This window comes from Micromonas commoda, chromosome 13, assembly GCF_000090985.2.
Source record: "Micromonas commoda chromosome 13, complete sequence".
Taxonomy (NCBI): Eukaryota; Viridiplantae; Chlorophyta; class Mamiellophyceae; order Mamiellales; family Mamiellaceae; genus Micromonas; species Micromonas commoda.
Window position 1 is genome coordinate 660401 of NC_013050.1, and position 24502 is coordinate 684902.

Below are 24502 nucleotides of genomic sequence, written 5' to 3' on the forward strand. Positions count from 1 at the left end.
GTTTCTCCACAATCGTTCAACCGCTAGCTAGTGCGCGCTGGACCCGCCCACCGCGCCCTCCTCCCTCATCCGACGCACCAGCGACGCCATCGGATCCACCCTCCGATCCCGCCCGTTCAGCGTCCGTCGCACCGCCGCGGCGCTCAACGCGGGCACCCCCGCCACGCGACCGCCGCGGCTGTCGAACCCCCGATCCATTGTACCGAAACTTTCCCCGGTTGACCGGAGACTGTTATCCCCCGCCCACCTCCCTTCTTCGCCGCCCCGCCCGGCCGCCGCTCGCCCCCGCGCGCCGACCGTCCCGTGCACGAGCGCGTCCACCCTCGCGCGCGCGAACGCGTCCGCCACCTGCACGTCCCGCTCCGCGACGATGGGAACGTTCGGGTCGGACCTCGCCACGACTCGAGCGTCCCTCGCGGTTACGCCGAAGGGCAGCTCGCGGTTCTTAGCGCCGGAGTGTATGAGCCACGTGGCGCCCAGGCGACCGCCGCGCTCATCCCACGTCTCCGACCGCTCTTTGCCGAGCGTGAGCGTGTGCACGCCGCTCGGCATCGTGTCCGCCATGCCGATCACGAACGGGTCGCCGTCCACGGTGTACCCGGCTCGCTCGAGCGTCTCGAGGTCCTTGACGAAATGCCACGGATCTTTCGCGTTGGTTCGGCGCGTGGCGCGCTCCATCATCTCCCGTTCGCGCAGGTGGAACTCCCGCCGCGACGCGTCCCTGGCCTCGTCCGCCGCCGCCTCCGCCGCCGCCGTCTCGCGACGGAGCCGGGCGACGACGACGCGGTGCGAAGCCTCGCAGGAATCCAAAAATTCCTTCATCCCCATCTTCGGCGCTCGCGTCCCCGACCGGCCGAGCGCGCCGGGCTTTAACCTGCGCGGGTTCGCCACTCCTCGCGTCTCCTCCGGTGCGGCGCGAGGCGTCTCGAGCACCGGGTGGGTCAAGACGCCCGTGAGGTGGCCCCAGCCGACGTCCATGGGCTCCAGCTCCCCGCGGTTGCCGAGACGCGGGCGCCGCAGGTTCTGAGACCAAGGCTTGATCATGCGCACGCCCCGCCTCGCGCCCTCGCGCGCCGCGCTCACCCCATTTACCGCCTCCTTCTCCCTCCGAGTCTCCGCGTAGTGCGTTCGAGGTTTACCCACGGCCATCAGCTTGTTGGCGACGATGCCGAATTTCTCGCCCCGGAGCTCGGCGACGTACCCTATCGATCGAAGAAACTCGCCCCACGACATGAAGTTCGAACCGGGCGCTCGAGACCTGGCAAACACCACGTCCACCGCGGACGGCGTGAAGCCGGAGCCCAACACGCCGCTCTCCGCGCACAGCTTGCGGAAGTTGTCAAGGCTCATGCCGCATCGCTGCGAGGACGGAACGTCGCGGCGCGTCGCAGCCGTCTCAGCCGCCGACTCGGCGGCGGCCGCCAACTGCGATTTTCTGGAAGCGATTGCCGACGCGGATCCCCGCTCCGTCGCCTCCCGACCCGCTCGTTCGCGCGGGTCCAGGCCCTCGAGCTCGGCGCGTGAGGCGGCGAGTAACTCGCGCTGCTTGGAGGCGGCGGCGCGCGCGGCGGCGCCGGGCGCCGTGGCCGTCCCGGGCCTATCGCCGGCGGAGACTCCGGCGTCGGCGCGCTCCTCCGCGATTTTCGACGTCGCCTGCGCGTGCGTGAAGCCGTCGACGGTGCGACCGGTGTTTGGATCGATCTGCGGCGTCGGGGGTTCGAACAGTTTCGCCGTCCTCGCCTCCACGAAGTTTCGTGGACGACCCACCGCGGTGAGGAACGCCACCTCCCGGCTGTCTGGCCCGAGGCTCGTCGGCTTCACCTCGGCGAACATCTGCCGCCGATCCGGGAGTTCCCGGCCTTGGTACGGCACCGGGTTCGGGTGGAAGGGTTTCTTTTCGGGGTTCCCAACCTCGATCGGCCACGTGGCGTGCGGGTGCGTCGTGGAGCTGCACCGGGGGTTACCGCACGGGCACGATGACTGCAGGGGCGCGCCCTTGACGCCCTCCCTCCGCGGGATCGATCCCTGCTTCGGCCAACCGGCGGCGCCGCCGTCGAGCAGCGAGGGATCGGCGTCGGCGTCCGCGGCGCCGCGCTGCCACGTGGCATCCAGCCGCCTGAGCACCCGATCCCGCTCCTCCGCCTCCATCCCGTGCGTGGCGAACTCGCGGTAGGTACCGCGGAGGGACGGGTTGTCCTCGTACGTCTTCAGCGATCGAGCCGGCGCCGGCTTTAGGGGCGCGATCGTCGCCGAATTCGATCGCCGGAGCTCGTCGAGAATCATCGACGCGCGCACCACGTCGTCGCGTCCCACGCGCGCGTCGTCGCCGTGAAGCTGCAGCGACACCTTCGCGCCGTGCACCGCCGCGCCCGCGCGGTTAGGGCAGAGGCCCTCGAGCGCGCCGATGTCCGCGAGGACCATCGTGAGCGTCGCCGCGACGAGCGGATCGCCCGCCCGGTCGTCGAGCGCGGCGGCGATGACCAGCTCCGCCGACGCCGGGTCCGCCACCGCGGGTCGAAGCGAATCCGCCCGCGGCGCCTTCCTCGTCGCCGTGAAAGACGAAGGCAAGGAGGCGGCGCTCTTAGGCGCGGCGTTCGCTTTCTTCGGGGAGTTCTCGCCGCTGCTGGACGCCGCGGGCGAGGACGGGGAGGGGGGCGAATGATTCACCGAATCGAGCGGCGGCCGAGCCGCCGCGAGCGCGACTCCCGAGTGATACCCCGGGTTCGCTTTGACCGAAAACTCCGCGAGCTTCGATACCACGGGCCTCATGGACACCTTCGCGCGCTTGAACCACTGCACCGCGCCGCGCGCGTCGAGCCCCTTCTGCTTCGCGACCCAGCCGATTGCGCAAAGAAAACGCGCAAAGTCCACCCGGTGGTTCCCCGGGGGACACGCCCTGGCGAAGGCAATCACCTCGGCGCCGCGCTCGAATCCGACGTCAAACACGCACGCGTTCCTCGCGCAGAGCGCCCACCGCCTAAGGTCCATGAGCTTCGGGTGCGGCGGCGAGTCTGGCGTGAACCCGCTCTCGGCGCCCGCCGCGCAGAACCGCTCAAACACGTTTGCGACGGCGGCGAGATCTTCCGAGTTGGCCGTCTTCTCGTTTATAACGACGGGTCCGGCGAGCGCGAAGGTACCCTCGGGGGGTGGGTACCTCAGCGCCGCTCGCAGGTGCCGGCCGACGTCGGTGAGCGTCACCTCGTCGTCGAACTGGTTGTACTTGACGATGTTGCCCTGGCGTTTACTGAGCGACCCCAGCCGGGATTCCGCCCAGACGGCGGCGGCGTTGAGGTCGAGGTGGTCGAAGCCTCCGGCTTGCCCGAGGATGACCGGGAGGTCCTCGAGGCGCGCGAAACCCCTGTGCCCGACGTCGACGCACCTGAAGCACGCGCGCGCGCGTTCGATCGCCTCGCGCCTGTCCGTCGCGCCGAAGATCGGCCGGGTGCCACGTGTCACGTCGGGAGTGGACAGACCGGTGGACGCCAAGTCGTCGACGTCGGCTTCAAACGCGTCAGCCCCGAACGCCTCCCTCGGATCGCCCCTAAACCCTGCACTGGCGCCGTAATCCTCGGACGATAGTTTCCCGACACTCGGCCTGTCCGGATCCGGACCGAGCGCCAGCAGCCGGCACGAGATCTCCCCGACGGACACGCCCGCGACTCTCGCGACGGCGGCGAGGGCGGCGAAAAAATCCGGCACGTGCGCGATGGACGCGTCGCGCGATCGAGTCGGCCCCCGCGCCCGCGCGAACGCGACGCACGCTCCCGCGAGCGTCAACGCCCCGGGCGCTCGCGTCGTTTGCCGCAGGTCCTCCCCCGCGGGCGCGAGCAACCCGGCGTCGAGGAGCATCCCGTTCCACGCCTCCATCGTCATCAGCCGCGATGATCGATTCTCTTCTTTGTCGCCAGCTGTGTCATCGTTCTCGTCGACGTCGACGGCGTACGAGTCGAAGAGGGCGCGCATGGCGACGCTGTCGAGCAGCTCCGGCGGGACGAGCTCCATCTCCCCGTCGCGCGGGTTCCCCAGCGCCCCCGCCGCCCTCCGCCCCTCGATGACTTCGCACATCGACTTGAACCTCGCGTAGGTGACGGGTGAATGGTCGTCGATCTCGTCGGCGAGCGATTCCGCGATGTACCGGCCCACGAGCTCGGCGTCGCATCCCTCCAGGGCGCCGAGGTCCGCGAGGGCGAGGACGGTGAACCCCGGCGGCATCGCCGCGCCGGCGGTCCCCGGCTTGGCGCCCGCGTAGTGGGCGAACGCGGCGCGCGCGCGCTCGTCATCCTCGCTGGCGAACCTCGCGCGTCCGGGTGGGTCCACCGGCTCCTGCCCGTCGGTGGCGCGAACCCTCGAGGTGGTGCCCACCTTCGGAGGAGGGTTGGCGACCAGGGTGTGATCCAGGCGGCGTATCTTGGACGACGCGAACGTCGCGTTGGAAGTCGACGTCGGCAGCACCTCTTCGCACGCCCTGCGGTGGGGAGGGGGTCGAAGACTGGATTAGATTTGTTTTGGATTCCTCGGGAGCGATGGTTGGGTGGGGTTGGCGGGCGCGGGCTGACGCGGAGCTGACGGGGGTCGGAACGGGGCTCACCTTCGACCCGGGCGCAGAACGTACTCCGCCATGTCCCACCTCACGCCTCTCCGTCGCCGCTCAATCTCCACCCTCGCGCCCCCCGCCCGCGGGGCGTGTGTGTCTCTGGGAGTTGCCAAAACGAGCTTCAAGCCGATGCGAGCTGAGCCTTTTCCTGTCACCGTGTGCAGTCGTGGTGACCGAGCCAAGTTTTTCCGATCGAGGGTTACCGGCGTGCGCCAGTGACACGGGCACCAGAGATGGCAGGTGAACCGAGCCCGAGCCCGCGGCGATCGCCGCGCGTGCGTAAGAGCGCGGGAGAGGGCGCGGGCGACGCTTCCCCCTCGCCCGCGAAGAGCCCGGCGAAGAGGAGCCCGAGAGGAGGTGAGCGCCCCGTTGTATTTGAAAAAACTCACAACCGCCAAGATCGCCCCGAGTGCTGACCCGAACTCGTCCTTCGTTCCGTCGTGACAGCTACGAAGAGCCCCGCGAAGAGCCCGGCGAAGAGCCCGGCGAAGAGCCCGGCGAAGAGCCCCGCGAAGAGCTCCCCCGCATCGGCGCAGAAGAAGCGGCGCACGTCTCAATCGCAGTCCCAGTCTCAGTCGCAGCCCCCCGAGGTGGCCCCGTCTCCGCTCGCGGACGTCGGCGCCACTCCGATGGGCGGGGCGAACGCGACGGCGATGGGCGCGCCGTCGCCGATGGTGCCAGTCGGCATGACCCCTCAGAGATTCGGTGCGTCGACGCGCCCTGATCGCGCGCGTACCGATAGACCCCGGGCCGCGCGCCCCTACTCCTCCCCGCCTGTTCACTAAAGCCCGCGACGGAAACTTGGCACCCCCGGCTGATCCCCCGCCCGTCCCCATCCCCCCCCGCCACAGGAGGCACGCCCGCGGGCACGCCCAGGAGCCAGCGCAACGACCTCGGGACTGGATCCCGCGGCCGGTACAGCATCGGCGGCGGAACCCCCCTCTTCGACACCCCGCTACGCGCGCCCTCCATCGCGCCCTCGATTGTCGATCAGGAGGACATCGCTCGGGGCGGCACCGGGGACGGCGGCCAGGTGTCCTACATCTGGGGCACCACCGTCAACGTCGAGGACGCGCGGTCCCGTCTCCGACGATTCATCGAGCACTTCGACCCCGAGGACCGCGGCGTGGGTCTGTACGACCTGAAGCTTCGCGAGTGCTTCGAGCGCGACGATTTCCAGCTCGACGTCGACTGCAAGCACCTCCACGGCTACGACCCCCAGCTGTACAAGATGCTGGTGTCCTACCCTCAGGAGATCATCCCCCTGATGGACGCGGTGTGCACCGAGTACTTCGCGCAGCGCGTGCTGCCCCAGGACGAGATGCCGCCGGACGAGAACTGGGGCATACAGGTGAGGACTTACAACCTCAAGGAGACGCGAGCGATGAGAGATCTAAACCCGAGCGACATCGACAAGCTGGTGGCGGTGAGGGGCATGGTCACCAGGGTCAGCGCGGTGATTCCGGACCTGAAGGCGACCTATTTCCAGTGTTCAGCGTGCGAGTTCCATCCGCCGATGGCGCTGGTAGACCGCGGGAGGGTCAACGAACCGCCTCTTCGTTGCCAGAGCTGCAACGCGGTGGGCACGCAGACTCTGGTTCACAACCTCTGCCACTTTGCGAACAAGCAGCAGATCAAGATGCAGGAAACCCCGGACGCCATCCCGGAGGGCGAGACCCCCCACACGGTGTCCATGTGCGTGTTCGATTCCCTCGTGGACGAGGCCAAGCCCGGTGACAGGGTGGAGGTCACCGGCGTGTACCGCGCCGTGCCCATCCGCGTGGCGCCGAACCAGCGGGTCCTCAAGGCTGTGTACAAGACCTACGTGGACGTGATTCACATTCGCAAGGACACGACGAGTCGCATCAAGAACACCGCGACGAAAGATGACGCAAAGGACGCCGCGGAGGCTGAGCGCGACGGCACGGCGACCGCGGGCGACCGCTGGGGCGCGCAGGCGGAGGAGGCGACGGCGGGTCAGAAAAACGAAGGCCGAGGACCCAAGGACGAGATCGAGTTCACCGACGAGCGCATTGCCGAGTTCGAAGCCATGGGCAAGAATGGCGACATATACGAGCGGCTGGTGGCGTCCCTCGCGCCGAGTATATGGGAGATGGAGGAGGTCAAGAAGGGTTTGCTGTGCCAGCTGTTCGGCGCGACGAGCAAGACGTTCAAGGGTTCCACTTCCGGGAACAAGGTTCGCGGCGACATCAACGTCATCCTCGTCGGCGACCCAGGGGTGTCGAAGTCGCAGCTGCTGACGTACGTCAACAAGGTGGCGCCGCGCGGGATATACACGTCGGGTAGGGGCTCGTCAGCCGTCGGTCTCACCGCGTACGTGCAGAGGGATCCAGAGACGAAGGACATGGTGCTGGAGTCGGGAGCGCTGGTCTTATCGGACCGGGGCATCTGCTGCATCGACGAGTTCGACAAGATGGGCGAGGGCGCGCGGTCCACCCTGCACGAGGTGATGGAGCAGCAGACCGTTTCGATCGCCAAAGCCGGCATCATCGCGGTTCTCAACGCGAGGACTTCCGTGCTGGCGTCGGCAAACCCGGTGGGGTCGAGGTACAACCCGGCCATGAGCGTGGTTGACAACATCCAGCTCCCGCCCACCCTGCTCTCGCGATTCGACCTCATCTACCTCGTCTTGGACAAGCCGAACCCGGAGACGGACCGTAGGCTGGCGAGGCACCTCGTCAGCCTCCACTTCAAGGAACCTCCGCCGAGGGCGAAGGCTTCGCTGGACGCGTCCACGCTCACCGAGTACATCAGCTACGCTCGATCCACCTACTTTCCAATCTTGAACAACGAAGCCGCGGAGGTGCTCGTGGAGGGGTACGTGGACATGCGCCGCGTGGGAAGCGCCGGCGGGCGCAAGACGATCACCGCCACCCCGCGTCAGCTCGAGTCGTTGATTCGCATTTCCGAGTCTCTGGCGCGCATGCGGCTGAGCAACGAGGTTGAGAAGAAGGACGCCGAGGAGTCGCTTCGGCTCATGCGCGTCGCGATGCAGCAGGCGGCGATGGACCCAAAGACGGGTCAGATCGACATGGACAAGATCCTCACGGGACACAGCGCGTCCGACCGGATGCACCGGACGCACGTGGCGGACGCGATCCAGGACATACTGTCGGAGATGGGCACGGGCAAGGCGCGGCTCAGCGAGCTGGTGAGCAAGCTGAAGGAGCGGAACTCGAGCATGGAGATGAGCATCCAGGAGTGCAGGGACGCGGCGATGTCGCTGGTGGAGCAGGACAGGGCGATGATCAAGGGCGACCTCGTGACGCTCGTGTGATTCGATTCGGCTTACTAGGGCTCCGATCAGGGCGTGGATCGAGAATCTGGTCGCGACAGTAGCAGGCGTTCTCGTGTTCTCGTGTTGTCTCCACGTCACGGCAGACCCAAACCGTAAATAAAGCGTGTTTTTACCGCCAAAAAAACGAGAGCCACGTCGATATTTGCGCCGGGTGGCAACCTCCAAAACAATTCGTGACCGCCAGATCGTTTTGTAGAGATCTTCAATTCGCCGGAACGTGATTGGTTGAGGTACTAAACTCCCGTCAGCCCGGTCTAATAAACGGTCAATTCCGCCAAGATCCATATCTCCGAGATCGACCGCGACTCACCACCGTGGCATCTGGGCATCTTCCCAGCAGTGCTGTGGTGAATCTCTGCTTGGTAAAACCAGCGGGTTCCGTCGTCGGTGCGCCACTTCACTGGCGTGCACTCGCTGCGCTGCCGTTGATTCACGTCGCTTGTCCGAGGTCGACGAGTAGTGCGTGCGAAGCGTGAGACGTCAGATCCAGTCGTAAGGTCAACGCCGCGCGACTTCCGGTCGACGAACAGTTGAAATGTTTGCCGCGACTTCCCTCGTGGGCGTCAAGCCCACCGTCCGCGCGAATGCCGGACGCGTGAGGTGCCGCGCCACCGCCAGCGCGGCCGTGGCCCCCGCCGGTCTCTCCGGGATGACCGGCTTCCGCCGCGCGTCCTCCATCGACACCCTGGGCCGTGGCATCGGCGCCAAGAAGACCTTCAACGGCGCCGTGGCTCAGACCCTAGGGTTGGCTGGTCGCTCCGGCCGTGGCCGTCGTTTCGTCACCAAGGCCATGTTCGAGGTGCGCCCCCGTGAGACCCGCGCCAATCGTCCACTCGACCGTTCGAACCCGAAAACGATTCGAAAACATCGTACCTTGGGTGTGGGTACATCCATCGCGCGCGTGAATCCGCGCGTCAGACCGCGTCGCGCGCGTCGACGCGACGCGGAAGCGACCCCGGTCGAGCCCCCGAGACGGGAAAAAAAAACCAGCGCGGAACCGCCAAACGCACGACTCTGACCTTCTGCACCCTTCCCCCGCCTCCCCCTCTCCAACAGCGCTTCACCGAGAAGGCCATCAAGGTTGTCATGCTGGCCCAGGAGGAGGCCCGCCGCCTCGGCCACAACTTCGTCGGCACCGAGCAGGTGAGTCCGCGCCCTGGCGCCCGTCGCGCGGACCCGTTTCCCGTTGGATAGGGTGCCCCCTCGAGAATCGCAGGATCTGGCACTAGGTTTAGGGCAGAGGTGCCTTCCTGTCCACGCGGGTCCCCCGAGTGAAGCCATCCAATCCTCCGTCGCTCACACCCGTCCCCTCCTTTCCTTTCAACGCAGATCATGCTCGGTCTCATCGGCGAGGGCACCGGCATCGCCGCCAAGGTGCTCAAGAGCATGGGTGAGTACGCCGACGCCGCTGTTTCCCCCCCTAACATCGCTGCATCTAGCCTTATCCGCTGTCGCGAGCTGACAAAAAATTTCAATGTCTCGCGCCCCCGCTGACCGTCTCGCGTCCCCACGATTCGTCCCTTCCACTCAGGCATCTCCCTCAAGGAGGCGCGCATCGAGGTTGAGAAGATCATCGGCCGCGGCTCCGGCTTCGTCGCCGTGGAGATCCCCTTCACCCCTCGCGCCAAGCGCGTCCTGGAGCTGGCGCTCGAGGAGGCGAGGCAGCTCGGCCACAACTACATCGGCACGGAGCACCTCCTCCTCGGCCTCCTCCGCGAGGGCGAGGGCGTCGCCGCTCGCGTGCTCGAGAACCTCGACGCGGATCCCTCCAAGATTCGCTCGCAGGTGATCCGCATGGTTGGCGAGTCCCAGGAGGCTGTCGGCGCCGCGCCTGGCGCGGGTGGCGCCGCGGGTGGCTCCAAGACGCCCACCCTCGAGGAGTTCGGCTCCGACCTCACCAAGCAGGCTGAGGAGGCCAAGCTCGACCCGTGCATCGGCCGATCGAACGAGATCATCCGCGTCACCCAGATTCTCGGCCGCCGCACCAAGAACAACCCCTGCCTCATCGGCGAGCCCGGCGTCGGTAAGTCCGCCATTGCGGAGGGCCTCGCGCAGAAGATCGCCGCCAACGACGTCCCCGAGACGCTCGAGGGCAAGCGCATGATGACCCTGGACATGGGCCTCCTCGTCGCGGGCACCAAGTACCGCGGTGAGTTCGAGGAGCGCCTCAAGAAGCTCATGGACGAGGTCAAGGCTGACGAGGATATCATCCTCTTCATCGACGAGGTTCACACGCTCATTGGCGCCGGCGCGGCGGAGGGCGCCATCGACGCGGCGAACATCCTCAAGCCCGCCCTCGCCCGCGGTGAGCTCCAGTGCATCGGCGCCACCACCATCGACGAGTACCGCAAGCACATCGAGAAGGACCCCGCGCTCGAGCGTCGTTTCCAGCCCGTGCAGGTTCCCGAGCCTTCCGTGGAGGAGGCGATTCTCATCCTCCAGGGCCTTCGCGAGAGGTACGAGACCCACCACAAGCTGAGGTACACCGACGAGGCGATCGAGGCTGCCGCCAAGTTTGCGCACCAGTACATCTCCGACAGGTTCCTCCCCGACAAGGCGATCGATCTCATCGACGAGGCTGGCTCCCGCGTTCGCCTGGCGCACGCGGCGCTCCCCGAGGAGGCTAAGGAGCTCGACAAGGAGCTGAAGGCTCTGCTCAAGGAGAAGGACACCGCGATTCGCGCGCAGGACTTTGAGGCTGCGGGTGCCCTCCGCGACAAGGAGGTTGAGCTCAAGACGGAGATCCAGAAGATCACCAAGGCGAAGCAGGAGGAGAACAAGGCGGCGCTCGAAGCCGGCGGCGGCGAGGCTGGACCCACCGTCACCGAGTCGGACATTGCCAAGATTGTCGCGTCGTGGACCGGCATCCCGGTCGAGAAGGTGTCCTCCGACGAGGGCAACCAGCTCATGAACATGGAGGAGACGCTTCACTCGCGCCTCATCGGCCAGGAGGAGGCTGTCGTCGCCTGCTCCCGCGCCATTCGCCGCGCGCGCACGGGTCTCAAGAACCCCAACCGCCCCGTCGCGTCCTTCATCTTCTCCGGACCCACCGGTGTCGGCAAGTCTGAGCTCGCCAAGTCGATCTCCTCCTTCTACTTCGGCTCCGAGGATGCGATGGTGCGCCTCGACATGTCCGAGTTCATGGAGAGGCACACCGTGTCCAAGCTCATCGGCTCTCCCCCCGGCTACGTCGGCTACTCCGAGGGTGGCCAGCTCACCGAGGCTGTCAGGCGGCGCCCTTACACCCTCGTGCTCTTTGACGAGGTTGAGAAGGCGCACCCTGACGTCTTCAACATGATGCTTCAGATTCTCGAGGATGGCCGCCTCACCGACTCCAAGGGTCGCGTGGTCGACTTCAAGAACACCCTGATCATCCTCACCTCCAACGTCGGCTCCTCCGTCATCGAGAAGGGCGGCGGCGGCCTCGGCTTCCAGCTCAACGACGACGCCGAGGACACCTCCTACCAGCGCATCAAGCAGCTCGTCAACGAGGAGCTCAAGAACTACTTCCGCCCCGAGTTCCTCAACCGCCTCGATGAGATCATCGTCTTCCGCCAGCTCAACAAGAACGAGGTGCGCGAGATTGCCCAGATCATGCTCAACCAGGTGTTCAAGCGCCTCAAGGAGAAGGAGATCACTCTCGACGTCACCGACAGGTTCAAGGACCGACTCGTCGACGAGGGCTTCAACCCCACCTACGGTGCCCGCCCCCTGCGCCGCGCGGTGATGCGCCTCCTCGAGGACAACCTCGCGGAGAAGATGCTCAACGGCGACATCAGCGAGGGTTCTTCGTGCATCATGGACGTCAACGCCGCGGGCGAGATCACCGTGCTCACCGGCGACGGCGTCACCCTCAACGCCGGGCAGGTGCGCGGCGAGACTGGCATCGCGTAATTGATCCGCGTACAAGCGTACGAGCGAATGTTTCTGTGAATTTCTTGAATTTCTTTGGTGGGTGGGGCGCGCCGCGATCACGCTCCTCCGAGACTGGCGGACGAAAACCAGTGGCTGAAGTCTGGTGACGTCGGCCCGCGGGCGAGGAGGCGGCGCGCATTTGGCGAAAACAAATACGGAGAGGACGGCGGGTCCCCTCGGATAGTGTACTCAAACCTCAATGCGGCGCTTTGGCATTGAAAACTGATACGTAGTGAGAGAACAACATCTCAATACAACATCTTAAATTCTTCCAGCACTCGCGACTTACTGTATTCATCACATCCCCTGCGTCTCTCGGCTCGTCGCCGAACTTGTCGCTGTCATTTTCCCTGTTTATTTGGCGCGCAGCGCGTGCCTGTCCAGCAGTCCACCACTGTTGGTTTTCAAAAGAGATGCACCCCGCGGTGCTCGTGCGACGTCGAACAGGTTGCCAGGAGCGGGACCGGTGGGACGAGAGAAGATGCCGTTCCAGATTCCGGACGACGACGGGTGGGACGACGACGTGCTGTTAGCGGCGGATGTGACGACCGGCGGTAACCGAGGCAGCGCCGCACCCGCGTCGGTCGGCACGTCGTCGAAGCGAGCCGATCTCACGATGACGGTTGGCGTCGAGATGCGCGACGCGACCGGCGCGGGGACCGGCAGAAGCCACTCCTTCGTGACCCCCAACTCGGCCGATCGATATCCCCGCGTGCACCAGGGTCATGCTCCCGCGCCGAACCCGCCTCCTCCCGCGCCTGCGCCCCTTCGAACGACCGTGGTGGCGGGCCCGTTCGATGACGGCGACGACGACGACTTCCTCCTCGAGGCTCTCGCCGCGACGGAGCGACGCGCGATGTCCGCGTCGGCGGGGCCCCCCGCGCCCCGCCACAACCAGAACCAGTATCATCAGCAGCCCGTGCGATCCGACGGGCGCGGGCACATGCCCCTCCAGCCCGTCAACCAAGGCCAGGCGCCGAGTGGGCACCGCCTCGGTCAACCTCATGAGCAGATCCCGCATCACCATCACGCCAGCCACCGCCCCCGCGACCCGCGTCCGCCGGTCCCGATCGACCGCGACAACTACCACCGCGTTCAGCCCGGTCCCCCCGTGCCCCAACCCCGCCGGCTCACCGTCGAACTGATCCTCGAGAAGCACGGCGGGCGCGTCGCCGTGGTTTGCCGTCAGGGCTACGACGAAGCTGTCGCCGCCGTCTGCCGATCCATCCCGGGCGCCTCGTACGACGGCAATGCGTACCCGCGGCGATGGACCGTGCCCGAGAGCGCCGTCACCGACGTCTCCCGCGCGCTCAAGTCCGCGCGGGACGTCACGGTCGAGGTGATCGCGCCGGTGCCGATGGTCCTTCGAGCGCTCGCGGTGGTTGGGCAGTTGGAGCGAGCAGCGGCAAAGGCCGAGGAACTTAACGGCGGGGGGAACAAGGGCGTGAGGGGTCACGAAAACGGCGAGGAAAACAACTGCGAGGGTCACGAGAACATGACCCCGCTGGAGCGCGCGGTGGAGAGGGCGTACGCGCGCGTCCCGGAGTCGCTCCGAACGCGGATGTTCCCGTTCCAAATCGAGGGCGTCAAGTACGGCTTATCTCGCGGCGGCAGGGTGCTCATCGGCGATCAGATGGGTCTGGGCAAGACGGTGCAGGCGCTCGCGCTCATCTCCTGCTACCGAGAGGAGTGGCCGTGTCTGATTTTGGTGCCCACGTCGTTGAGGGACGCGTGGCACGAGGCGCTGCGTCGGTGGCTCGACGTCCGACCCGGCCTCATCGCGTCGGTGGGCTCGGGCGCCGAGGCGCATAAGATCAACGCCGCGACGTTCGCCATCGTGCCGTACTCGCTCGTGGGGAAGATGCAGGGCAAACTGGCGGCGAGGAACTTCCAGGTTGTCGTGTGCGACGAGTCGCACTTCATCAAGGACGCCAAGGCGCAGCGGACCAAGGCGGTGGTCCCGTTGCTCAAAGCCGCGAGGCGAGCCATCTGCCTCACGGGCACCCCGGCGCTGAGCAGACCGGTGGAGCTGTACTCTCAGGTGGAGGCGCTCCGGCCGAACGTCTTCACCAAGTTCACGGAGTTTGCGCAGAGGTACTGTTCGGGGTCGAGGTTCGGATGGCAGGGGTGCGAGAACCCGGACGAGCTCTACGCGATAATTTCGCGGCTCGTCATGGTGCGCAGGCTCAAGCGCGATGTTTTGACGCAGCTCCCGCCCAAGCGAAGGGAGCAGGTGTACATAGCGCTGGATAAGAAAACCGAGGCGTACAGGGAGATGAAGGCGGTCCAGGAGCAGCTGCAGCGGCTGAGGGACCACGCCAAGGACAACGGGCTCCTGCTGGGCGCCGGCGGCGACGGCAAGATGAACGTCGAGGAGAAGCGTTTGATGAACGCGTATTACGTGGCGAGCGCAAAGGCGAAGGCGACTTCGGTGCAGGATTACCTGGAGACTCTGCTGGACGGCAGCGGCGCGGGGGATAAGTTCCTGTTCTTCGCGCACCACAAGGAGCTCCTGGACGCGGCGAGCACCGTCCTGCGCAAGCGAAAGACGCAGTTTATTCGCATCGACGGAACGACGCCCACGACCGAGCGCGGCGGTTTGGTGCAGCAGTTTCAAACCGTGGACGCCATCAAGGTTGCGGTTTTATCGATCAAGGCTGCCGGCATGGGCCTCACGCTGACCGCGGCGTCCACCGTGGTGTTCGGCGAGCTGTCGTGGACCCCGGGCGACATCGTGCAGGCGGAGGACAGGGCGCACAGGATCGGCCAGGCTTCGTCGGTGCTCGTGCAGTTTCTTCACGCGAAAAATTCCGTCGACGACGTGATGTGGGGCAGCGTGCAGAACAAGCTGGAGAACCTGGGACAGGTGCTCGACGGCCATATGGGGGACCACCTGGAGATTCACGACGATCAGACGCACAGGGCAAAGTACAGGCCGCCGGCAGGGCCGGACAGGAGCCCCGGGGGCGGGCCGTTGCGAACGCAAACAAACTTTCCGAACTTATTTGGCGCAAACGGTTTGGCGCAACGGACGCAAGGGACGCTGGATCGCTTCGTCGCGAGGTCCGGGTCACAGGACACGGGTTCGGCGGAGCTCAAGCGCGGCGGTGGGCGGGAACGGGAGGGGAACGAGGACGCCGGCAAGCGTCCGAGGCTTTGACCGAAGGAAATCTCATAGCAACCTTTAGTCGGCGGCGCGAAGGTTTTATTTATACAGGCGGAACGTCGGAGGCGTCTCACCGGAAAGCCTTGTTGGAGTAATCCTGTCCCGGCCGCGGCTGGTTCCCGTCCCCGAGCACCGCGCGCCTCGGGTCCTTCATGTACTGGTTCTCCGCCTCCTCCGAGTGGTACACGCACGACACCTCCGGGCTCTTGTCGAGGTCGCCGACGAATGCGAACGTGTTCATGTTTCGCTTGCAATCCGCCTCTTGGTCCGCGTTGACCAGCTTGTTCCTCTCGAGGATGGACCAGTTGCTCCGCCTCAGCACGCACCCGGGCTTCACCTCGGGCTGCGACACGTAGATGTTGAAGGGATTCAAGGACAGGAACACCCTCTGGTCGAACACCATCGCGGAGGCTCCGTTCGCCATGCACACCTCCGACGACGGGGTTTGTCGATCGAGGATGTCTCGGCTCGCCACGTTGGTGGGCTCGAGGTTGACGCTGGTGTCGAAGGCGACGCCGGCGCCCATGCCCACGATGAAAGCACCCGCGACCAGGAAGTTGGTCACCTTGTTTCCCCCGCCGCCGCCGTCCGGCCCGCCGCCGTTGCCGCCGAAGAGTCCACCGCCCGGGGGACCTCCGCGGTCCGCCCTCGGTTCGTCCCACCCGGGTCGTCCGGTGGGCCCCGGCCCTCCCGCGCGCCCGCCGCGGGGGGGCGCGTAATCGTAGTCGTACTCGTCGGGCCCGCGATACGCGTCGCGCTGCGCGCCGGGAGGGCCGCGCGGGCGCTCGAAGTCTTCGTCCGCGGCGCCAGCCCTGACGCCCCGCCGCGGACGACGCGATTTCCGCTGCGCCGAGCGTCGGAGGGGCGACGGGGCGTCGACGGGGGACGAACGGCGGAGGGAGGGGCCCGACGTCGACGGGAGCCGCCGAGACGGCGCCGCGAGGTGAGAGGGCGCCGCGAGGTGAAGCGCGAGGGTCGACATGTCCGCGGGGACGTCGTCAGCGCGCGCTCGTCTGCGCGGGGGCGGTGAAGAAGATTCGAAACTTCTATCCGGGCGCACGCATCTGTGGCGGCTTCATCACATCAGCGTTTGTCAAATTCGCCACTCACCGGGGCGCGCGATGCTGTCGTTTCTGGGGCGAGGCAGGGGCGGGGAGGAGCCGGAGCCCTCCTCGCAGCCGATGGAGACCTCGGATGTATCCCTGGCCGACGCCGAGCGGGTCACGCTGCGATGCGAGGCTGTCCTCGAGGGCCACGGCGCCGAGGAGGTCAGCATCGCCAGGGTGTGGCACTGCGCGTGGGACCCCACCGGGAAGACTCTCGCGACCTGCAGCAGCGACAAGACCTGCAGGATCTGGGCCAAGAGCGCCGCCGCGGGAAACACGTGGGTGACGGTGGCGGAGCTGGAGGGTGTGCACAGCAGGACGGTGCGGCAGGCCGCGTGGTCGCCTTGCGGTGCGTTCAATCAGTCCATCACCCGACGGCTGCTGTTTCGCCCTCTTCTCGATCGCCCCTCTTTTTTCCCCGTTAACCTAGCGCGGTGCTGGTCAGACGGTCGAGTCGCGTGCCTACCCAATGCGCGCGGCTCAACATAACTGCCAGCGAAATTAAACGCGGGCTGTGGCGGCTCCGACGACAAAATTGCAACTGGGGCGACCCACCTCCACGGTCGCTCCAGATCTGCGTCGTCGACATCGGAAAAACCAAATCAATCCTCCTCTTCTTTTTAACAACCCTCTCCTCGGCGACCCGACCGGATCGCCTCCGTCCGTCGCGACGACGTACCCACGACTAACTCCGACGATCCAACTCCCTCCATCCACCACCCATCCACAGGACGACTCCTCGCCACCGCCTCCTTCGACGCCAGCACCGCCGTCTGGGCGCAGAGCGGGTCCGGGGGCACAACCGGCGAGTGGGAGTGCGTCGCCGTGGTGGAGGGTCACGAGAACGAGGTCAAGTCGTGCGCGTGGTCCCCGTCCGGTTCGCTCCTCGCCACGTGCGGCCGCGACAAGAGCGTGTGGATCTGGGAGGTCCAGCCCGGCCACGACTTCGAGTGCGTCGCCGTGCTCAACGGCCACACCCAAGACGTCAAGCAGGTGGCGTGGCACCCAGCGGAGGATGCGCTCGTCTCGGTGTCGTACGACGACTCAATCAAGGTGTGGACCGAGGACCCGGGTGGGGACGACTGGTCCTGCGCGCAGACGCTGACGAAGGAGGAGGGCGGGCACGCGAGCACGGTGTGGTGCGCGTCGTTCGAGCCGGAACCGAGTAGACACGTTCGGGGGCCGGGGGGGACCGACTCGAGGCGGTTGGCCACGTGCTCGGACGATCGGACCATCGCGATTTGGCGCGTCGACGACTCGCGCGGTTTGCGGCTTGAGATTGACGCCAAGTTTCCGTGCGGCCACGACCGACCGGCGCTGTCGGTGTCGTGGGGTAAGTGCGGGCTCATAGCGGAGGGGGGCGGGGACGACAGCGTCAGGCTCTTCGCGCCGCCCCGGGATGCGGGAAGGGGAGGCGCGGGGGGTGGAGGAGAAAGGGACGGGAACCGGGACCGGGACGGGTCGGGCGGGGACGGGGACGGGGACGAAAAGTCGGCACCCGGGGACGGCGACGGCGGGGACCGCGTCGGGAGGGCGTGGCGCGAGGTTGGCCGCGTGGAGAGCGCGCACTCGGAGCGCGGGGCGGCGCTCAATGGCCACGCAGACGAGGTGAACTGCGTGGCGTGGCACCCGACGGATCCGCGTTGTCTCGCGACGGCGTCGGACGACGGGACGGTGAGGATATGGTCCGTGCACGCGGCGCCGAGTGAGGACGAGACGGCGGCGGAGTGAGTGACGAGACTCGGATTTCTTTCGACTTTAACCCTTGAGTGTCACGAAGGTACCGTCGTGAAGTTTTTACTTAAAAGTGTTTTTAGCGCCGCGACGATTCCGAACCTGACGCCCGAATGCTTTTACGTCGAATCGAAAGGTAACTCATCGCTTGGAGTAGATCGGAACGGCGTCCGCCGTGGGCTGGCTCACCCGCGTGTACTTGAGCAGCTGCGCCTCGACCGTCTCGTCGCTCGTGGCGGCGACGTACGCGTCGAGTTCGTCCATCTGCCACCTGGGCTTGAGCGCGAAGATGGCCCTGAACCTGTCCCGAGGGTTCTTGGGCAGGTCCACGTCCCTGAACACGCGCACGAGCGCGTCCTCGTCCCTCCCGCTCGCGCCCTTCTCGATGAGCGCCAGGCCCTTGAGCAGGTCCCTCGTGCACGCCGATCGAAGCTCCTCGTCGCACCGCCCCGACCAGTCGGCGAGGAACTCTCCGAGCCTGAGCCTCCCCGCCGCCGCGGCTTTGGACCCCTCGAGCATCCGCGACGCCTTCGCCCTGCACACCTTCTTCGCGTCGATCTTCCACACACACGGAGACTCCCCCCCGGCTGTGGCTGCGCCGCCCGGAGCCTGAGCCTCGGCGTACTCGCGGAGGACGAATAGCGTAACGGCCGCCGGAGTCGGGGGATCATCCGCCGCCATCGCCGCCGTCACCGCCGCCTCGTCCACGGCGTCCAGCGACATCCCCTGTTGCTTCGCCGTGGCCACGAGCATGTCCAGGATGTGATCCGCGTACGCCTCGTCGATGCCCCGCCACCTGTCGCCGTTGGTCGGGTCGCGAAACGCGGGACCCTTTGCAAGCGCTTCGACAATCTCCGCCCTCGACGCCTGCGTGTTCTCCACGAGGTCCTCCTCCTCGATTCCCCGGGTGCCGCGGGTTCGATCCCCACCGTCGCCACCGTCGGCTCCGGGCGCGTCCCCGTCGGGCGTCTCCTCCTCCGCCTCGCGCTCGGGGCCCGCGTAGGCGTGCGGCGCTTGGCGAAGCCGCTCCCACATCGGTCCGAGCCGGGGTTCGCATTTCACAACCTCCAGGTGCGACGACGCCTGTGCAAAGGACACGATGTCCTTCAGGCCGTCCTCGCCGAGCGGCACGCCGTCCTTCATGGCGCGGTTGATGGCCTCCGCCGGTGTCGACGGGGGTCCGTCGCCGTCGGCTCCGGTCGCGTCGTCGTCCGTCTTGCGGCGTTTGGGCAACGGCGTGACGGTGGGATCGCGATCGTCGGGATCGTCCGCGTCCGCGTCTATGTCGTCGACGGTGCCGTCGGGCAGCCGCACCTTTGTGGGCAGACCGCCCGGGGGCTGGAAGAGCAGCAGCGTGTTGCTGGTCTCCACGCGCGTGACCGCGTACGTGGTGCGGTCGGTGCACAGCACGGCCTCGTCGTCCGGTCCTCCCTTGAACATCAGCTCACCGCCATCCTCGATGACCTTGAGCAGCTCGTCGTTGAGGTTGAGCAGCTCGACCTCGTTGGTGTGGAAGTCCTCGCCCAAGACGACGTTGGCCTTCTCGCCCTCCTGGAGGTTGTGCGCCTCGGCGAACCATCCGAGGCCCTGCGGGGGATCGTCGTCCATCTCGCCCGGCTCCGATCGCGCGCTGCGTGTGACCGAGGGCGAAAGGGGTTCGGGTTGGCTTGAATCGAAAAAACTCGCGGATTTTTTCAAAAACGAATATACTGCGATGAAGCGACACGCCGCATCAGTCAGACTTTTGCCCATTTTCCGAATTTTTCAAAAACGAATATACTGCGATGAAGCGACACGCCGCTTCAGTCAGACTTTACATTCACCCAGCAGGATGGAGTCTTGGATTTCCCGAAACGAGCGAAGCCAAGTCGCCCGCTCGACTTCTGAGGTCCGAGGTCTGGCCCCGAGGGCTCGCCTCCGCGTCACTTCCCCGAGGCGCCATGAGCGGCGCTTTCGGCGAACCGGCGCGCCCCGAAGACGACTACACGTTCCCGGATGATGAGCCCTCGACCGCCGCTGACCCGCGCGTCGCCGCCGTCCTCGACGATCTCGAGCGCAACCCCCGGCTGGCGCTGCCCTACACTTGGAAGTGGAGAACCAACGTGGCGGCGCTGCACCTCCTCCTCGCCTTCGCGCTCCACCGCGTCGCGACGAGCGTCGTCATCGCCGAGGCCCGCGAGATGATCGACACGATCGACGTGCACGCGCTCGGCCTCGGCGACGGCGACGCGGGGCGGTACACCTGGCGACAGCACCTCGTGGCGTGCGCGCAGGCGTGCGCGTGGGTCGCCCTCCTCGGCTTTGCCTTTGTCGCCGAGCTGACGTCGGCGGGAGACGCGCTCGTCGGACGCCACGCGTGGACCCCGTGCGCGTTCCACGACGTCATCGCCACGATCAGGATCCGAGCCTTCACGGCCGGCGTCAAGTCCCTCGCCGTGCTGTACCTGTCCCGGCTCACGGCCACGCCCGTGCTCGCCGTCGTGGTAGCCGCCGACAAATACGCCGCGGCCAACAAGGTGCTCGCCGTCGCCAAGCTGGCGCACCTCTGCGCCGCGCGGTGGATCGTCGTGTCGATCGTATCGTCCGTCACGGCGATCCGCGCGGAGTGGAGCGCCGTCGTCATCCCCGCGGCACAAAGGCCGGGCGGAGCCGAGTGGAAGAAGGCGGTCAAGGAGGCGGTCGAAGCGGAAGAAGTGAAGGAGGATGACGAAAAAGACGAGGAAAAAGTGTTGGCCGCCGTCATCGCCGTCGTCTCCGCCGTCTCCGGCCTCGACTTGACCCCAGACGAACTCATGGCGGAGTCCGGGATGGACTCGCTCACCGCGGTCGAGCTACGGGCCAAGCTCGAGCAGACGTTCGGGGTCAAGATACCCGTCGCGGCGGCGTTCGAGTACCCCACGGCGAGGGCGCTGGCGGGGTACGTGGCTCGAAACAGAAAGAGGTGACTGGTCGATGAGTTACACGTCACACGCGGTGCCTTTCGTCATACATACTCTGCTTTCGTTCGATAAAGAAACGCCCCGCCACCCGCGGGCGTCTATACGATGTACGGGTCCTAAACACGTCGCCTCTTCTCCCCGCCGCGCCAAGAAAAAACAGAGAGTCTCGTCGCCAAAAAACGCGACCATAGTTCAAACGGCGCCCCGCTTCGCGACGTCGCGACGGGTTCACTGGGGCGGCGGCGGGCCCGGGGGCCTGAACCCCGGCGGGGGCATGCCCGGGGGCGGCATCCCGGGCCTGAATCCCGGCGGGGGCATGCCGGGTGGGGGCATCCCGGGCCTGAATCCCGGCGGGGGCATGCCGGGTGGGGGCATCCCGGGCCTGAATCCCGGCGCGCCGACGGGAGGAGCGCTGAACTGCGGGCGCATCGACGCCGCGGAGGGCCCTCCCAGTCCCGCGATGGGCCCCATGAGTCCCGGCGCGGGTGCACCCACCATGCCGGGCATCCCGCGCCCCGCGGCGCGGCCCGACCCGGGCCCCGCGGGCGCAGCCTGCGCCCGCGCGCGCTTGTCCTCCTGCGGCGGGGGTCCCTCCACGGTCATCGAGACCACCTCCTCGCCCCTCAGCAGGATGAAACCGAGCACGCGTCGGACCGCCCGATCCTCCTCGGTCAGGCCCTTCTTCGGCGGCAACTTGCGAAACTCCTCCGCGTCCGACAGCACCAGGTTCATGTGACGATCGAACGCCATGAACCTGCCGACGATCTGCCGCCCGTCCACGATTGTGATCCTCATCCTGTAGTTGATGTACGCGAGCATCTTGCTCGTGCGGTTGACCACCATGGCTGCGAACCGCTACTCCGCCGACGACGTTTCCTCTCTCCTACCAAACGTGATCGGTTCTGCGCGCCGATCGATCGATGCGCTCGAGGGCGCCGCGTGGGGGTTGAGAGCGGGCGCGCCACTTCTGGCCCCGCCAAAACCTAAAATTTGGTTTTCTTCGCGCTGGTTTTTCGGGCTCTATGACCAAACAGACATAAATTATGGCTCGAGGGACTCAAGGGACAACGGTTTAATTTATACGGGCTGGTTTGACACAGTATGAGTAGTTCTCCTCAGAAGAAACCGACGTTCCCGGCCATTGGGGTCGCATCCGGCTTGGGCGTCGGGGCTGGGGTCTTGGATTTGGTCCCACTCCGCGGTGTCCTCGACATTTTGATCGCCTGCGCCTCCGCGCACATCCGCTGCAGGCGCGCCACCTTCTGCCGCAAGTGCGCGCTCTTCTGCTTCAAGTAGCGGTAATCGTCCAGGAGCACGGGGGTGTCCACGGTGTTGCTCGCGGCTTGCATCCGCTCGTTTTCCTTCTTGTACCTGTCCCTCTCCGCCTTTAACCGCCGCATGTGGTCCCCCTTCTCGTCGGACTGCTCCGCCAGCGTCGCCAGCTCCCTCACCATCCGCTCGTTCTCCTTCTTGACGTGCTGAAGCTTCTCCTTCATGTGCGTCAGCGTCTGCACCTGCGCGCCGGTTTTGGCTCGCAGCCGAACCAAGTCGTCGTTTCTCGCGTCGATCTTCTCCCGCAGCGATCCATTCTCAATCTTGAGCTGCTCGAAATCCACGAGGAACAGCCCAGACGCCAGCTCCTCCGTGTCCCGTACCTTCTCCTCCGTTCGAGCCAGCCGGCGGCGCAACCTCGCGTTCGTCACCCGCTCCCGTTTAACGAGCGCATCCGCGGCTCGCTCCTTCCCGAGTCGAGCCTCCACGGTTTCATCGCTCAGACCAACGCCGGGTTTCCCCGGGTACTCCGCCGCCTTGGCCACCTCGGTTTTGTACGTCTCGAACGCTTCGACCGTCGTGTTTCGTTTCGTGGACCGCGCGTCCAGGTCAGCCTGAACCATTGACCGTTGCGTCGCGTGTTCGTCGGCGGCGAACGCGATGGCGTCGCGAGCGTTGCGCCAACCCACTAACATTCTGTGGTATCGGATCCTCCTCTGCGCCGCCTCCGCGTCGTCTACGGCGTCCATCGCGGCTCCACCACCACCACCACCACCGTCCGCCCCGTCGGAGTACCGCGTCTTGGCGCGGGAGAGGTGCGCGGCGACGGCGCGCTCCAGCTCCGCGTTTCGTTCCGCCAACTCGCGACGCGCCACCTCCAGCGCCTCCAAATCGTCGTCGTCGGAAGGGCGCTCACGATCGCGGGGGGATGCGCGGTTGTCGGGCCGTGCGGTATCGGATCCCGGGGCGGGTGCGACGTGGATATCGTCCCCGTCCACCCCGAGGTCGAGGTCCGACCCGTCGGTGTTCATGGACTGGTCCACCAGCTCGTCCACGAGGGCGTCGATGGAACCGCCGGACGACGACGACGACGGCGACGCGCCGCGCGTGAACAATCCGAGCCGCGTGAGGGTGTCCCACTCGGACTCGTCCGCGTTCGGCGCGTCCGCGTCGGGTTCGAGCGGTTCGTCCTCGGCATCGCCCGCGCCGCCGCCGTCCCCCGCGGGTTCCTCGCCCTCGTCGTCCCCCGCTCCCGCCGACGGCCCGTCATCATGGTCGTCGTCGTGGGCTTGCGCCCCCTCTTTTGGCTCGGCCCGCGCTTCTCCTTCGGCGGCGTCGTCCGCGGACGCCGGCGCGGGGGCGGGGTTCGCCGGGGCGGGGGCGGGCTCGGGGGCTTCCCCAGGAACGGCCTCGGCCTCGACGGCGGCCTCGACCGGCGCGTCGTCGCCCTCGACCGGCGGGGCCTCCATCACGCCGCGTAGCCAAATATGGCACCCGGGGTTGGCGAGTCCCGCCCCGATCAACCAGACCCGAGGAAAATCTGCGTCAGCGTTGGAGCGTGACACACTTCAACCGTCGCCCCCATGACCTCCGCGGGGTGCTTAGCCGGGGTTCCCCGCGTCGCGCCTCGCGCGCGCGCCGGGGCGGCCCTCGGTCGTCGACGACGGCCCCGCGTCGCGAGCCCCGCGTTCGCCTCCTCCGCGAACGATCGCGACCCGTGGCGCACCGAACCCGACCTGCCTCCGCCCCGCGAGATCCCGCATCACAGGGACAGCCTCGGCGAGAAGCTGACGGGGGTGCTGACCGAGTTCCTGGTGCGCGCCCCCGCGCAGTTCCTCGTCGAGAACGTCCTCGCGCCGCTGTACGCCCGCGGAGAGGGCGACCGAGCCGGCGCGCGGCGACGGAACCGGCTTCCACCCGGCGCTTCCACCACCCCGAATGGAGAGACATCGATCGCGTCGTCAGACTGCGACGGGCGCGGGATGTACCTCGACGTCGAGACGGACTCGTGCGTGTACATATGCCGCGAGGGGTACGTGTGGGACGCCGCCACGCGGTCGTGCAAGCTCATCGTGACCAACCCGGAGTCCCGCGCCGCCACCGTGGACGCGCACGTGCCCGCCGTCGGGCGCAAACCGGGCGGCGGTAAAGCGGTTCGAAAACCCGAGGCGCCCGGCGCGTTGCCAGACGCTCTGGAGGCGAGATTCTACGGGAACGGGCGGGACGAGTCGCCGCTGGACGGGGTGGTGCGTTGGGCGGTGAACAGGATGGTGGGCGGCGGTAAAGACAAGGAGAGGTGCGCCGTGGGGTTCTTCTACGACGCCAAGGCGAGGAAGTGCACGCCCATTTGCAGGCCGGGGTACGTGTACGATCCGGTGTCGAAAAAGTGCGTGTCAGCCGACGTCACCGATCGGCTCCCGTTGTGATGATACTCATAGGAACACCACCGCCGCGATG

At 66.8% G+C, this 24502-nt stretch overlaps 11 protein-coding genes across 11 annotated transcripts; 6 read left to right on the forward strand and 5 right to left on the reverse strand.

The window, feature by feature from the left end:
• Window positions 1–27: 27 nt before the first annotated feature.
• Window positions 28–4620, reverse strand: MICPUN_63700 (predicted protein; the record flags this gene model as incomplete). The annotated part of the gene is made up of 2 exons (XM_002505744.1): window positions 28–4465; window positions 4589–4620. 2 exons carry the CDS (start codon window positions 4618–4620, stop codon window positions 28–30), a joined length of 4470 nt encoding a protein of 1489 aa, XP_002505790.1.
• Window positions 4524–8030, forward strand: MICPUN_95766 (predicted protein; the record flags this gene model as incomplete). The annotated part of the gene is made up of 3 exons (XM_002505503.1): window positions 4524–4687; window positions 5471–6453; window positions 6586–8030. 3 exons carry the CDS (start codon window positions 4524–4526, stop codon window positions 7890–7892), a joined length of 2454 nt encoding a protein of 817 aa, XP_002505549.1. The 3' UTR covers window positions 7893–8030.
• A 523-nt stretch (window positions 8031–8553) lies between these two features.
• MICPUN_92311 (predicted protein) lies at window positions 8554–12105 on the forward strand. The gene is made up of 4 exons (XM_002505504.1): window positions 8554–8712; window positions 8970–9056; window positions 9243–9303; window positions 9445–12105. Exons 1-4 carry the CDS (start codon window positions 8563–8565, stop codon window positions 11805–11807), a joined length of 2661 nt encoding a protein of 886 aa, XP_002505550.1. The 5' UTR covers window positions 8554–8562; the 3' UTR covers window positions 11808–12105.
• A 666-nt stretch (window positions 12106–12771) lies between these two features.
• MICPUN_87840 (SNF2 super family) lies at window positions 12772–14988 on the forward strand (the record flags this gene model as incomplete). The annotated part of the gene is made up of 2 exons (XM_002505505.1): window positions 12772–13206; window positions 13321–14988. The coding sequence occupies 2 exons, from the start codon at window positions 12772–12774 to the stop codon at window positions 14986–14988; spliced, it is 2103 nt and encodes a 700-aa protein (XP_002505551.1).
• Window positions 14989–15136: 148 nt separating this feature from the next.
• Window positions 15137–15673, reverse strand: MICPUN_73135 (predicted protein; the record flags this gene model as incomplete). The annotated part of the gene is made up of 1 exon (XM_002505745.1): window positions 15137–15673. A coding segment is annotated over one exon (537 nt), but the record flags the coding sequence as incomplete, so codon positions are not given.
• Window positions 15674–16274: 601 nt separating this feature from the next.
• MICPUN_75930 (predicted protein) lies at window positions 16275–17792 on the forward strand (the record flags this gene model as incomplete). Its single annotated transcript, XM_002505506.1, has 3 exons — window positions 16275–16449; window positions 16831–17523; window positions 17704–17792. Coding segments are annotated over 3 exons (957 nt in total), but the record flags the coding sequence as incomplete, so codon positions are not given.
• An 84-nt stretch (window positions 17793–17876) lies between these two features.
• MICPUN_63705 (predicted protein) lies at window positions 17877–19442 on the reverse strand (the record flags this gene model as incomplete). The annotated part of the gene is made up of 1 exon (XM_002505746.1): window positions 17877–19442. The coding sequence occupies one exon, from the start codon at window positions 19440–19442 to the stop codon at window positions 17976–17978; it is 1467 nt and encodes a 488-aa protein (XP_002505792.1). The 3' UTR covers window positions 17877–17975.
• Window positions 19443–19618: 176 nt separating this feature from the next.
• Window positions 19619–20779, forward strand: MICPUN_63706 (predicted protein; the record flags this gene model as incomplete). Its single annotated transcript, XM_002505507.1, has 1 exon — window positions 19619–20779. One exon carries the CDS (start codon window positions 19619–19621, stop codon window positions 20777–20779), a length of 1161 nt encoding a protein of 386 aa, XP_002505553.1.
• Window positions 20780–20821: 42 nt separating this feature from the next.
• On the reverse strand, window positions 20822–21734 carry MICPUN_109388 (predicted protein). Its single transcript, XM_002505747.1, has one exon. The coding sequence runs from the start codon at window positions 21614–21616 to the stop codon at window positions 21002–21004; it is 615 nt and encodes a 204-aa protein (XP_002505793.1). The 5' UTR covers window positions 21617–21734; the 3' UTR covers window positions 20822–21001.
• A 113-nt stretch (window positions 21735–21847) lies between these two features.
• MICPUN_54706 (predicted protein) lies at window positions 21848–23514 on the reverse strand (the record flags this gene model as incomplete). Its single annotated transcript, XM_002505748.1, has 1 exon — window positions 21848–23514. The coding sequence occupies one exon, from the start codon at window positions 23512–23514 to the stop codon at window positions 21889–21891; it is 1626 nt and encodes a 541-aa protein (XP_002505794.1). The 3' UTR covers window positions 21848–21888.
• A 113-nt stretch (window positions 23515–23627) lies between these two features.
• On the forward strand, window positions 23628–24490 carry MICPUN_109389 (predicted protein). Its single transcript, XM_002505508.1, has one exon. The coding sequence runs from the start codon at window positions 23629–23631 to the stop codon at window positions 24469–24471; it is 843 nt and encodes a 280-aa protein (XP_002505554.1). The 5' UTR covers window position 23628; the 3' UTR covers window positions 24472–24490.
• Window positions 24491–24502: the final 12 nt, after the last annotated feature.

Coding starts and splice junctions, on each gene's coding strand:
- MICPUN_92311 (XM_002505504.1), top strand. CDS start 8,563: ATGACCGGCTTCCGCCGCGCGTCCTCCATCGACACCCTGGGCCGTGGC. Junction 9,057..9,242: donor ACTTCGTCGGCACCGAGCAG/GTGAGTCCGCGC, acceptor CTTTCAACGCAG/ATCATGCTCGGTCTCATCGG. Junction 9,304..9,444: donor CAAGGTGCTCAAGAGCATGG/GTGAGTACGCCG, acceptor CCTTCCACTCAG/GCATCTCCCTCAAGGAGGCG.
- MICPUN_109389 (XM_002505508.1), top strand. CDS start 23,629: ATGACCTCCGCGGGGTGCTTAGCCGGGGTTCCCCGCGTCGCGCCTCGC.
- MICPUN_109388 (XM_002505747.1), bottom strand. CDS start 21,616: ATGGTGGTCAACCGCACGAGCAAGATGCTCGCGTACATCAACTACAGG.